The following is a 12,193-nucleotide window of genomic DNA, read 5'->3' as shown; positions in this document are numbered from 1 at the left end:
GCAAGACTCGAGATGACTTTAGAAGACATGACTTTCGCATCTCTAGTTTAGCAAATTAACGGCATATTTGAGGCTTAATACATCTCCTACATAAAAGATATTCACACGTGAATTTTTATAATCTACATCTTCGCTGTAGTTATGATTGACTGCAGCTGTTTATTTATTTTTTTTAATAACGGCGGATTCTTTTGTGGGTGCCATCTACAGTCAATGTTTGATATTTATCCCGTCCCGGTATTGGTATTTTCATACTTCAGAACAACTTTAGGACTTGGTAGATCAAACACAATTATTTATTTTCCTTGACAGTCTAAAAATATGCCCCTGAATCAGTATACTGTATCCACAAAATGAGAAGTCTCCCTCTTTATAACTATTTCCATTTGCTTCTACTGCCATATTTGTCTTTAATGGTGAGATGATGCCAAAAGATCCTAATGTTTGAATCATTGTTAAAATAGATATACACGACAAGAAGGAAGTGCTCTTCCTGTCCGTGTGATGCTACTGCTGTCGTGTGCGGCCCTCGCCAGCAGGTCGGAGGCTCAAGTGAAAAAGTCCATTATGCTGCCGGCCGGCCCGGCCCGGGCGGTTCAAAATATGGAAACTATTGATTAGGCCGCCGCACTGCACTGCTAATTAAAGATGTTGTACTATTTGTCAAACCAATTATCAAATGAACACACGAGTGTTACGATGGTCAAATTTCTCTCTAGTGGTGCTCACTTTGAGTATTTGTTGAGGATAAGACTAATTTCACCATGATCCAAGACCCTGAGGCTCCCCCTCCATTTTTTTTCTGGAGGGGTGTGTGTGTGGGGGGGGGGGGGGGGGTCTAGATGGCTGGCAACATGTGACCTGGACCGCATGGGGCCCATGGCCCCAGGCGTCCACCGCGTCGAATGTCCCTGTCTGTATTTTGCCGTCTCTCACGCTTACAGGACCGGGGGGGGAGGGAAAAAAAACACCTAAGGAGTCAACTGTCTTGTGTATAAACACAGACAAGCAAGTGTGATATATGAAACGATTTTATCCTTGAGAATAAAGTGGAAATTTACTAATCAACTATACAAAAGAACCTTGTACAACAAACAAAACAGCACTTGTTGGTGTCCAAATTGTTGTGACTCCATATCCTCATCAAGGTGTTCAATATATTGTGTCGACATTCTAGAAAAGTTCATATTTTTACCTGCTGAAGGTTATTCCCACTTTTTGAATTGTACGCCGTTGTGCTGCCATCTTTTTGGTTTTCTGACTGTCGTGCGTATGTGCTGATGTTTTTGCCCCTTTCCATTTTAATTCTTTCGGGATTAAAATAAATAAATAAATAAATAGTAATAGTCTTGTATATAAAATATGATATTTTTTGACAATACCCATGTTCGTTAGATAGATAGATAGATAGATAGATAGATAGATAGATAGATAGATAGATAGATAGATAGATAGATAGATAGATAGATAGATAGATAGATAGATAGATAGATAGATAGATAGATAGATAGATAGATAGATAGATAGATAGATAGATAGATAGATAGATCTTTATTTGTCATTGTCACACGTACAACGAAATTTAAAAAGTGCCAACCGATCAGCGCATGAGATAAAAAATAAATAGAATAAAAAGATTTAAAAAAAAAATACAAGCTAAAAACTTAGCGTGCAGATGAGACGTACTTTTTCTAGTTATGACTTCTGTCGGCCCGAGTGTGAAAAATCATGGCGCCTGTGTTGAATAATAATTCATGGCTGCGTACACACGAGTACCAGAGTCGCATGCGATGCATGAGGCCCTGGAAAAGGAACGGGCGGACTTCTACATGTACACACGCTGACCACCACTCCCTTCTAATCACTTGCTTCTTTTTCACGCGAGCAAGCAAAGTTATTCATTCCAAAAAATTATACAATAGGCTCTTGCTGGCTGGTGTGTGTACCTAATGTAGTGTCCGGTGATGTCACTGCTTTAGGTTGCAGCACTCTTCCTCATTGTATACATAATGTGATTTTATTGCCTTGACTGTCCTATGGTGCTCACCAAGCCGGCCTGGGCCCTGCTTTGTGTCGAGCTAGGCTAGCATCCGATGCTATCATCCACACACACTGTCTGCCTTATGTAATCCCTCCAGCGAGAGGGGGGGCGGGGGGAACCAAAAATAGCACAGACTGATCAGCTCTGCCCCCTTGTGGACACAGGCCGCCTCTGCATCTCCTCCCCTTAGACCAGGGGTGGGCAAACTACGGCCCGCGGGCCACATCCGGCCCACGGGACCGTTTAATCCGGCCCGCCAACCCTGAACAAATTGTATTATTAAACTTTTTTTTTTGGGTCATTTTGCCTGCAATGACTGCGTTTCCCCAGTAGATGGGGAAGCGCTCGCCTGCGCATTTACTACCGGAAGCCGTGTCAGAAAGCTCGGTGCACACTCACAAGTGCGTGTACGTACTCAGTAGTACGGACATGGCGCACTCGCGCTCTATTTGTATCAGTCCCGAATTTAGAGCGTGGGCTGTGACGACAGCATTCTTGTAATTCGCCCGCTGAGCTTTCAGATGCAGTTTTGCGCTCAAGCCACCCACAAACCTTCCCCTGGAATCCTTCCATTAAAATGAGTGGCCCGAAAAAAAGAAGTGAGTGCCGAATGTTAAAAAAGAGTGGCCAATTTGGCTCGACGTACGCGACGTGACGTTCAGCCACATCAACATCAACCCGTCACAGATCGCGGTAAACGGACCAACACTTCGGATCTCGCCTAAGAATTGCCACAACAAATTTTACTCCAGACTATGACGCACTAGCAAAAAAGGGAGACCAACAACACTGTTCCCACTGAAAATGAAGGGGAGGCATTTTGAATATGATTTGTACACATAGCAGGGATTGAAACTAGTGACCATTCTCATTTTCAAACAATGCAGGATGCTCAAGGACATTGATGCACCACCTGTTTGCGACTAATCTTAACCTGTAAAGTTCTTAAGGCTTACTTTAAGGAAGTGTTTCTCGTTTCCTCACCTCTGTTACCAGGTGTTTGTGAGTTAAAACTCTTCTCGGATTTTCAGATACCCCTCACCGTTTTGATTACTTTATTTGGATGTATGCGTTCACCGATTCTTCAAGATGATATATTTGGTCAGAATGTTTGCCGTTTGATGTGATCTCATAAAATCTTTCATTAATCTGACCTGCAGGCACTGAAGTGATGGAGACTGTTATTCATAATAGCAGTCTCGTATTTTATGAGAATCACTGATAGCAGTTTTTTAGTGAATTATTATTATTATTTTTTAATGCTGTTAATAAATGCATTTGTTTTCAAAAAACTTGTTTGGAATATCCATGCTTTACTATCTACTAAAGGCCAAAATCTTTTATGCAATGACCTTTACAGGTCGCTTATATTACTTCACACAAACACTACGTCCATCTGCTCCTGGTTCGGCCCTCCGGTCCAAATTTAGAACCCAGTTCGGCCCGCGAGTCAAAAAGTTTGCCCACCCCTGCCTTAGACTCTTTAGTGGGCTTCTTTTGATGTTTACAATAACCTTTACGGCAGGATGATTGATGATTAACAAAAAGTGTATATTTAAGGTCATTCATGTTAACAACTCTGTGTGTTTTCTGTGTTCATATAGTTTCCTCGACAGAATCGACTCGGTAAGACAGAGCGACTACACACCAACAGATCAGGTAAGTCATCCCGCAGTCTCAAATTTATTTGACCATCTTTTGCAGTTTCCTACAGTGACCACCGTCTTTTTTGTTTTTCAGGACCTGCTACGCTGTCGAGTATTAACTTCAGGGATTTTTGAGACGAAGTTCCAAGTCGACAAAGTCAACTTTCAGTAAGTATGCCGAATGTGGATTTGTGTTGTGTCTAGGTGGCGCCAGTGAGTTTTTCCCTCACAGTGTTTTTGTCGCTTCTACTCACAGCATGTTCGATGTCGGCGGCCAGCGGGACGAAAGGAGAAAATGGATCCAGTGCTTTAACGGTCAGACACTCGCCTACTTTTCTTTCTGTTTTTTTTTTTTTTTTCTGTCCTGGCTCACGTTGTCGTCTCGTGCGCTCCCTCTCGTCACAGACGTCACGGCCATCATCTTCGTGGTGGCGAGCAGCAGCTACAACATGGTAATAAGGGAAGACAACAACACCAACCGGCTACGGGAAGCCTTGGACCTCTTCCGCAGTATTTGGAACAACAGGCGAGTCCCGTTTTGATCCCGTTCCCCCTGTCCAATTTGAACCAAAAGTAATCACCTTGATATTGCAGGTGGTTACGCACCATCTCGGTCATTTTGTTCCTAAACAAGCAGGACATGCTTGCCGAGAAGGTATTAGCTGGAAAATCCAAAATTGAAGACTACTTCCCCGAATACGCTCGCTACACCATACCAAATGAAGGTGGGTTTTTCCTCACACAGCATTGTGGCACTCGGAGCAGACGTGCGTTTGTTCATAGTCAGTCCCTCCTTGTTCCAGCAACTCCTGAACCCGGCGAGGACCCAAGAGTGACGAGAGCAAAGTTTTTCATCAGAGACGAGTTTCTTGTAAGTGGCAAAATATACATCTGTCTAACACTAACAACACATGATTCTCATCATTAGCATCAGCTAGCAACTAAAACATAGGAGTTGACCTTGCCGTTCCAATACTTTTGGAGGGGATTGTATGAATTTCTCTGCCCCCTAGTGGCTGGATACCGTATTGCAAATGTGCTGCGCATTAAGAAGTGTCCCTGTTGTTGGTCTCTTAACAAATAGCGGATCAGTACGGCGAGCGGCGATGGTCGTCACTACTGTTACCCCCACTTTACTTGCGCTGTGGACACGGAGAACATCCGGCGGGTGTTCAACGACTGCCGGGACATCATCCAGAGAATGCACCTGCGGCAGTACGAACTCTTGTGATGAGACCTTCCGCCTCCTCCTGAGGACCATCAAGTACTACTGAAGTGTGTCAAATCCTCCTCCTCTTTTTCTTTGACTTTTTGGATTCCTCCGCAACAAGATTCCGTTGATTCCTTTCCAAATTTTTTTTTTTTTTGGTCATTCCACTAAGCTTCCGGCTACCTCCTTTTCTTTGCCCTCCTGTCTCCTTTTCCAATACATGAAGACACCTACAGGACCTCAGTGTAAAGTGTGTACGCCTGTGTGTGCGAATGCGTGTGTGCCTGTTTGCCCCCCCTCCTCAAAGCAAATGAAGAGATAAATGCACTTTGCATTATGTTCCTTATCCCCCCCCCAACACCCTTCTTTTTTTTTTTTTTCCTCTCTCAATGATGATGATTTGGATTATTCTCCCACAAGAGGAACACACAATGTAGCATCAATGCGATATTTATTAATCCCGTCACCACTTTTTTTTTTTTTTTTAAATAAAACAAAACGCTTTGTGGAGCGAGAGAAAAGCAAGAACGGGGTGCACGATGAAGAAAAAGTACAGCAAGCCAGAAGGATTTTCCCCCTCCCCATAGGAGCTGCTGCGTGCACTTTAGCCCCGCTTTCTCTACAGACTCGGACCCCCAACACAACCCACACATACCATCCTTTTACCTGCGGTGAGGGGAGATAAAAATGTATTAATTTTCTTTCTTTTTTTTTTTCTTCTTTTCTTGTACACTGTGCAAGGTGGAATTCTCCTGTACAGACTGTAAAGTGTAATATTATTTTGTACAAGTTCAATTGAAAAGAAAAACAAATCTACTTGTAGATCTTTGTGCCTTGATTATGGCTGTACCTGTAAAAAAAAAAACAAGAAAAAAACCCGACAAAAAACAAAAATGAGCTCAGATGTAAGTAATGTTTTTTCGACTGCGCTGTACAGCTTGATGTCAAAAACACGTTTTTTTTTTCGGCAGCAAAACATGGAGACTGCGCGAAAGGGAGTGGTTGGGGAAACTTTCTCTGTAGACTTTAGTTTTTTTTTCTGGTTTATAAAAAAATACAAATAAACTGCTGTTTATTTAAAAAAAATACAAATAAACATTCTAGGGAAAGAATCCTAAAATTATACATTATGCAAATTAACCACTTACCTGCAGTGAGGACCACATGTTGCAGCACCATTGCCTTTTCTTTTGCTGTTTTTAGAGGGATTTTTATTATACCCCTCTGTTTAATTGTATTATTATTAATATTATTATTAATTTTACAGCTTTAAAACACACATTGGAAATCCATTGAAAGTGTCCAAATTGCAACCTGGTGTTGTTTTCATAGGAACCAATATTATTATTTTTTTTCTGTTTTATTTTTATTTTTAAAGTGCGTGCGAGATCTTGTGTATATAGACTCACACATGCATTGTGTGTGCGCGTGCGTGTATGAATGTGCGGACAAAGAATTTTATAATTGTATGTACATGTAAATTTATAGGTCTATATAAATATATATGTACACTTATACATGTTTAATTATGTGTGTGCCTAGGTGTACATACCTATGTATGTATACGCTAAATATGTATACATACACACATAGGAAAGCATGTCTAGAATGGAGACGAATAAATGAGCGTGTGCAATATTGGTCATGTATTGGGGGAGTCCTATGGGAGCCATATGCGATATAGGCACAGACACTATGAATGTGTGAGCAGCGCCCAACAAGATGAGCTCTTCTCCTTGTACAAAAATGTGTGAGCAGCGCCCAACAGGATGAGGTCTTCTCCTTGTACAAAAAAAAAAAAGTCATCAGCCTTTTCTGATACACTACAAACACACACACACACACACACGTGCGGTGCGGTTGACTTGGTCTGTAGGGGCCGAAACCTCGCTTGACCCCAGGATGACGATGAAATGATATTTTTATTTTTATTTAAATAAAGAGGCACATTAGAGACATTTTTTTTTCTTTACAACACGTGTCCTGAATCCACACTTGTTTTCATTTGTTCACTGAACATGCGAACCATTTTTACGTTTTGGTATTGGTGAGCAATATTTTTATTGCTCATGACTGACTACATTGTTTTTGGGGAAAAAAAACAACAACATGAAGCAATGCTGACAAAAACACACACTTTTTGAAGTGTTACAGCAGTAAATTCTGTTATTTGAACATTTTATATTTTGAAGACATGGTCGTTCTCTCAGATGTTTATAAAACTTGATCTCTGAAGATGCAAAATTGTCTTAACTTTGCGGACACTAAGTTTTTGATATTTACAAGTAAATTAGGTTCTTTCAAGCCACGTTATGTTCATGAAAATTTTAGACGGACCCTTGAGGAAGAAAATATCACTTCCAAATAGAAATATATGTTTTGTTTACATTAAGTTCCTTCCAGACCAGGGGGGCGGGTCAGTCTTCTAACAACAAAAACGCACACATTACGACCATAAATTGTCATGGGTCTTTCCAAAACCAATGTTAATTAGTGAGGGTTGATAACATTTACAAAAGTGCATAGATTGGGTCCTTTAAGATTGACTTAGCTTTACATTTTTTTAAAAACATTGGCACGTATCATTGAAAACAGTTCTCTTAGATGTTTGCATCCACGACTGGGATGATAATCATGGCAATTTATTGTTGTTAATTGGAAATATGTCAACAACTTTGCTAGAACCCTCACAAATATTTGATAAATATGTGCAATTATAAACCTCCGAGATCACTAACCCCCTCAATAAACCAACAATGTGAGATGAGGGGTGAGTTTTTAGTTCACAGTGAATTAACATGGTTCATCCAAGCACATTTGACACCTAAAATCGACAATAATAGAAGTAAGATGGTGTTTCTTAATGCCCAAAACAAGGCAGTTTGTTGAAAACTGTTTTTTGGTCACAAGTGACAACAAACACATAAATATCACAAGTTTAAAGTCATTAAAATGACTTAAAATATTAAAATGAACAATTCATGTCCTTCCAAAGTGTCATAAAAAGAAACAAAGCAATTTGGGGGGGGGGGGGGACACAGTCAAAACGTTTCTGGGTCAACTGCGGCTGATGCGCACTTCCCTTCCAGTTTCTGTATGCAGGGGTTTCTGGGTAATGTAGTTTTTACAGCGACTTGTGCTTCCCCAGCAGGCAAAGGCTGAGGCACTGCAGCAGGCCCTTCATCCATAAGCAATGTGCCAGGATGAGCAGCAGCAGGCAGCCGCCGGTTGAGGTGTACACACCGATCACTGTGCTTTCCTCCGGCAAGAAACATTTTGACAGCGCGTAACTGCCTGGTGACACGGACGCCTGTGAGAGAGAGAGAGAGAGAGAGAGAGAGAGAGAGAGAGAGAGAGAGAGAGAGAGAGAGAGAGAGAGAGAGAGAGAGAGAGAGAGAGAGAAAGAGAGAGAGAGAGAAAGAGAGAGAGAGAGAGAGAGAGAGAGAGAGAGAGAGAGAGAGAGAGAGAGAGAGAAAGAACAAAATGGACGATTTAAAGGGCCAGTTGACAGAAGGACCAGGAGCACATCTTAGCATCATGGAACCAACGATGAAAAAGTCAATGAACGTGATAGAGCTGTCAAAAATAATTGATTCATCGACAATCAAAGAATAATTTAGAGCCCTTTTTTTTTTTTTTTTACCTTACGATTGGCCAAATCCTCTGATGTCAGTCTTTCAACAGTAATTGCTCATTCATTTTAAAGAGGTTATCTTTTGTGTTGAACCAAAACCAAAACATTTGTCTGCTTCTACTTTGGTAAGGAAACACCGCAACTAAATAAGTTTGGTGAGTACAACATTGATGCCTCTTGTGTTATATTGTTTAATGGTGATTTTTTTTTGTTAATTTAATAAATAATATAGAAATGGTGGTTTTGTAATATATTCAGATGAAAATTAAATTTTATTCGATTAATCGATGGATGCATTGTATCGTATTGTAAATAATGGCCTCCGACTGTCTACTTTCATGCTAAACACATTGTACAGAGGCACCCTGACCCACCAGGATGAAGCTGGGATTGTTGCGGTTCCTCCAGCTGAAGGATGGCACGCTGACTTCCGGGTACTTATTATCGTGGAGGACCTCGCAGCCGCTGTGGGTGTGGCCGCTCAGGATGAGGCGGGGCTTGAACCACTGCAGCAGCTGAGGGCGATGACACCAAAACTCCTTCATATGTATCATCAGGATTTCACAGAAGAAGTCCTCACCTTCTGAGACGCCTCCTTGGACAGCACGTCGTACTTCTCCCTGAATAGAAGGTGGCGCTCACCAGGCGGCGCCGCGTCTGTTCCCGTGCAGCCTGCGTCGCTCACTCTGTAGAGCGGGTAGTGCTGCAAAGTGCCAACCGACCCCATCATCATCACAAGGTATAAAGAATTTAAAAAAAAAATTGAAATATGTACGTTAGTCATATTTAAAAGGGCTGAGTCATTTTACTTTCTTGTTTTATGGTTAATGAGTTAATGAGCTCACCTGCAACATGATGGGTGGTGTGGGAGGATAAACCTGCGTGCCCTCACAGCCGACCCCTGAACCCTGTGTAGACATGACTTTATTAACTTCCATCTATTAATTGTTGTTGTTTCTTTGCATGTGCCACCGACTTGCCTGCAGAGAACAGTTGAGCTCCTTGGAGAGTCTGATGAGCTCCTTCTCGACCGATTGGCAGATGGGGCAACCGTCACCGTGCAGCGCCACGCTGTTCACCAGCAAGAAGCTAAGCGCACACACACACACACACATAAATCAGCATTCAGACACCATGCTCGGTCAAAACTGACTCACTTGACTCCATTTCTGGTGACTATCCTGGTGGAAGAGGCGTTGAAAACTTTCTCGAAGCGCTGCAATTTGAACCAGTCCATCCTGCAGGGGGCGATAAAACACAACTTTCAGCGCACACACCAAGAAAAGAGGAAAATCAGCACCTAACATAATGGTGCAATGTTGACTTTAGTGGCAAGCGGTAGAACTAGTCTACACTCTACTTAAGTAGGAGAAAAAAAATGGCAATACCATGTCCGAGTAGGCTTTCCCTGACATTCTTTGTAGTCATCTTACAACACAGGCCTTTGTCCAGAGAGGGCTTTGAAACGATTTCTTATTTTTCACACGTCATTTCAACATTTGCACTTCCCCTTGAGCTGTTTGACTGTTGGACATTTTTTTACTTCCTTGTTCTTGCCTGGCTGCTTAGGTCTGACTTACTTGACCGGTTTACAAGCATGTTTCGTTTTCAATTTGACTTGTTTCCTGTGTGCAGTCAACACATAAGGGTAAATGTGATGATGAATCACGCCAGGGTAAGAAAAGGCATTTGTATTGCATATAGTTATAGCTCACACACTTAATTAAAATATAATTATATTACTGATATAAACTAAAACAAATAATAAAATGAAACTAAATCAAATCAATCAAAATTCTAACTTCCATTACTTAACTATATTTAATATCAGAAATTACTGTTGATGCCTATAGTAGATACAGCAAATAGGATTTTCCCCTCAGGAAATGTTCTATTGTACAAGATGAGTATATTATTATTTTCGGTCTTGTTTTTCATTGCTTAATAGAGTGGACGCACCCAGTCGAGCACGTATCATAAACTACCAATCAAAGTCCAATTTTTTGCTGACTTCACAAATAGCGTCAGTCCTTACTCGTAATGGAAGCCAATGTCGTGATTCCCGACCAGGACCACCAGCTCCGTGTCCCCGGAGTGGCGGAACATCCTGTGGAAGCGCCGCACGTCGTCCTCCCAATGCTGCAGAGAGAAAGACACGTTGCGTCTCGTGTTTAGCAAGTGACAAGCATGATATTTTCTTGAAAACATATTTGAGATGGCTTGTGCACTTGAATTGACGAGCACCATACTTTCTTTATTACCCACTTTAATCGCGTACTTGATTTTTTTTCTTCTAATGGGACAAGGGAGGCCTTTATTTGAGATTTGTCCAAATTGGTATTTTTTTGAAATATGGGAAGAAGTCAGAGTACGTGGAGAAAATTCAGGCAGATTCGAACGCTGAACTTCAGAACTTTAAATGTGATCCAAAAATTGTCCACTTTTATTGATAACGAGAGTTCTGATTGTTAGGCCAGTGTTGCTCACTATTGGCTGGCACCCTCTGCAGTTGAGTAAACAACCCCCAAACCGCCCCCCCCCTCTCGCCTTACCTTCTTCGAGCTCCACTTGCCTTCATCGAAGATGTCCCCCAGAATGAAGACCACCTCAGGCCTGAGGAGCCACAGAGCAGTCTGGAACGCGCGCTCCATCTGCCATTCTCTGCGCATGCGTACAGAAGCACCCGCTTATTGTTATGGTATTAATTAATCAGTGAAGGACACAAGATTGCGTTAGTTGTTTACAGCGTACCTCCTGAGCTTGTCAAACCAGTGGCCGCCGACGGCCCCCAGGAGATGCGTGTCTGACAGCACCATGGCGCGGACCGGCGGTGCGTCCGGCGGCCCACCGTCGATGCCGTTCCCCCCGCCACCGCGCGCATGCTCCACGCGGGGCCAGGCGCACTTGAGGATGGCGGGGAAGTAGATGAGATACTCGCAGAAGAAGAATGTGCCACCGAGCAGCAGCATCAGCACGGTGGCGAGCAGCCACCTGACGCCGAACCTGGGCATGGGTCTCATCTCAGGACGTGATGGAACGATCCATGAGGCATCTTCTCCTCCTTGTCCTCCCCCCCCTCCTCCTCTTTTTCAAATATCCATCCCGATGCGGCTCATGATGGCGGATGAAAATGTCGGGTGTAAAGTTGAGAGAAAAACAAAAACGTAACGCGAGGAGAGACGCAGTCCGTCAAACCCCGCTGCGACCGTCAAGCTACACTTACGACGCACTTCCGCTTGGATTCCAAAATAAGTGCTAAAAGGGAAGCGAGCGCCCCAAAATATTCCATATGTTTTTTCAGGCAAACGCGGTGGACGAGCTTGTCTCCTCAGAGTCTAAAATTAAAGTTAAAAAAAAAAGCTTAAGGTCACTTAATAAGCAAAAACATCCTCACCAAAATTCGTGTGCGCCTCTCCTCTCGCAAGATCGAGGGTGTCACCAGCAATTTTCACTCCCGTCCCATCCCAAAAGAATCTGGACAATCCTGTGCAGTTATTCGTCTGGCCCCCGTTCAGCATGCCCCCCATTATACCGCTTCCATTTTGGAGGTCAGCTACATCAAAACAAACAACTAAAGTTGCATTTTATTCATTCATTATCACACGCACACACTCATTGGAGCAGATGGGGCCAATGGGATCAATGGGATTAAGATTCCATCC

At 42.5% G+C, this 12,193-nt stretch overlaps 2 protein-coding genes across 4 annotated transcripts in view; one reads left to right on the top strand and one right to left on the bottom strand.

Moving 5' to 3' along the window:
- The window catches only part of gnal (guanine nucleotide binding protein (G protein), alpha activating activity polypeptide, olfactory type), a 30,086-nt gene extending 23,548 nt beyond the window's left edge, over positions 1–6,538 (top strand). For 2 of the 3 annotated variants that reach the window (XM_061295309.1, XM_061295311.1), the window contains exons 6-12: positions 3,646–3,700; positions 3,782–3,855; positions 3,944–4,002; positions 4,093–4,213; positions 4,282–4,412; positions 4,491–4,558; positions 4,772–6,538. In XM_061295309.1, the coding sequence (XP_061151293.1) occupies positions 3,646–3,700; positions 3,782–3,855; positions 3,944–4,002; positions 4,093–4,213; positions 4,282–4,412; positions 4,491–4,558; positions 4,772–4,918 (655 nt within the window). In that variant the 3' untranslated portion in view covers positions 4,919–6,538. Of the gene's footprint in view, positions 1–3,645; positions 3,701–3,781; positions 3,856–3,943; positions 4,003–4,092; positions 4,214–4,281; positions 4,559–4,771 lie in introns of all 3 variants that reach the window. The other variant, XM_061295310.1, reaches the window with a different exon arrangement.
- Positions 6,539–6,800: 262 nt separating this feature from the next.
- Positions 6,801–12,108, bottom strand: mppe1 (metallophosphoesterase 1). The gene is made up of 9 exons (XM_061295312.1): positions 11,283–12,108; positions 11,084–11,192; positions 10,567–10,670; positions 9,689–9,769; positions 9,512–9,620; positions 9,377–9,439; positions 9,112–9,234; positions 8,906–9,046; positions 6,801–8,207 (listed from the first exon to the last, which is right to left on the bottom strand). Exons 1-9 carry the CDS (start codon positions 11,549–11,551, stop codon positions 8,022–8,024), a joined length of 1,185 nt encoding a protein of 394 aa, XP_061151296.1. The 5' UTR covers positions 11,552–12,108; the 3' UTR covers positions 6,801–8,021.
- Positions 12,109–12,193: the final 85 nt, after the last annotated feature.

This window comes from Syngnathus typhle, linkage group LG13 (assembly GCF_033458585.1).
Source record: "Syngnathus typhle isolate RoL2023-S1 ecotype Sweden linkage group LG13, RoL_Styp_1.0, whole genome shotgun sequence".
Lineage (NCBI taxonomy): Eukaryota > Metazoa > Chordata > Actinopteri > Syngnathiformes > Syngnathidae > Syngnathus > Syngnathus typhle.
This window is presented reverse-complemented; position numbering and strand designations above follow the sequence as displayed.

What these genes read in the sequence shown, in the direction of transcription:
- mppe1 (XM_061295312.1), bottom strand. Translation starts at nt 11,551, where the DNA reads ATGAGACCCATGCCCAGGTTCGGCGTCAGGTGGCTGCTCGCCACCGTG. An exon ending in AGCTCAACTGTTCTCTGCAG is followed by an intron (nt 9,440 to 9,511) that starts GCAAGTCGGTGG and finishes ATGTCTACACAG; the next exon opens with GGTTCAGGGGTCGGCTGTGA. An exon ending in ACAATCCCAGCTTCATCCTG is followed by an intron (nt 8,208 to 8,905) that starts GTGGGTCAGGGT and finishes TCTCTCTCACAG; the next exon opens with GCGTCCGTGTCACCAGGCAG.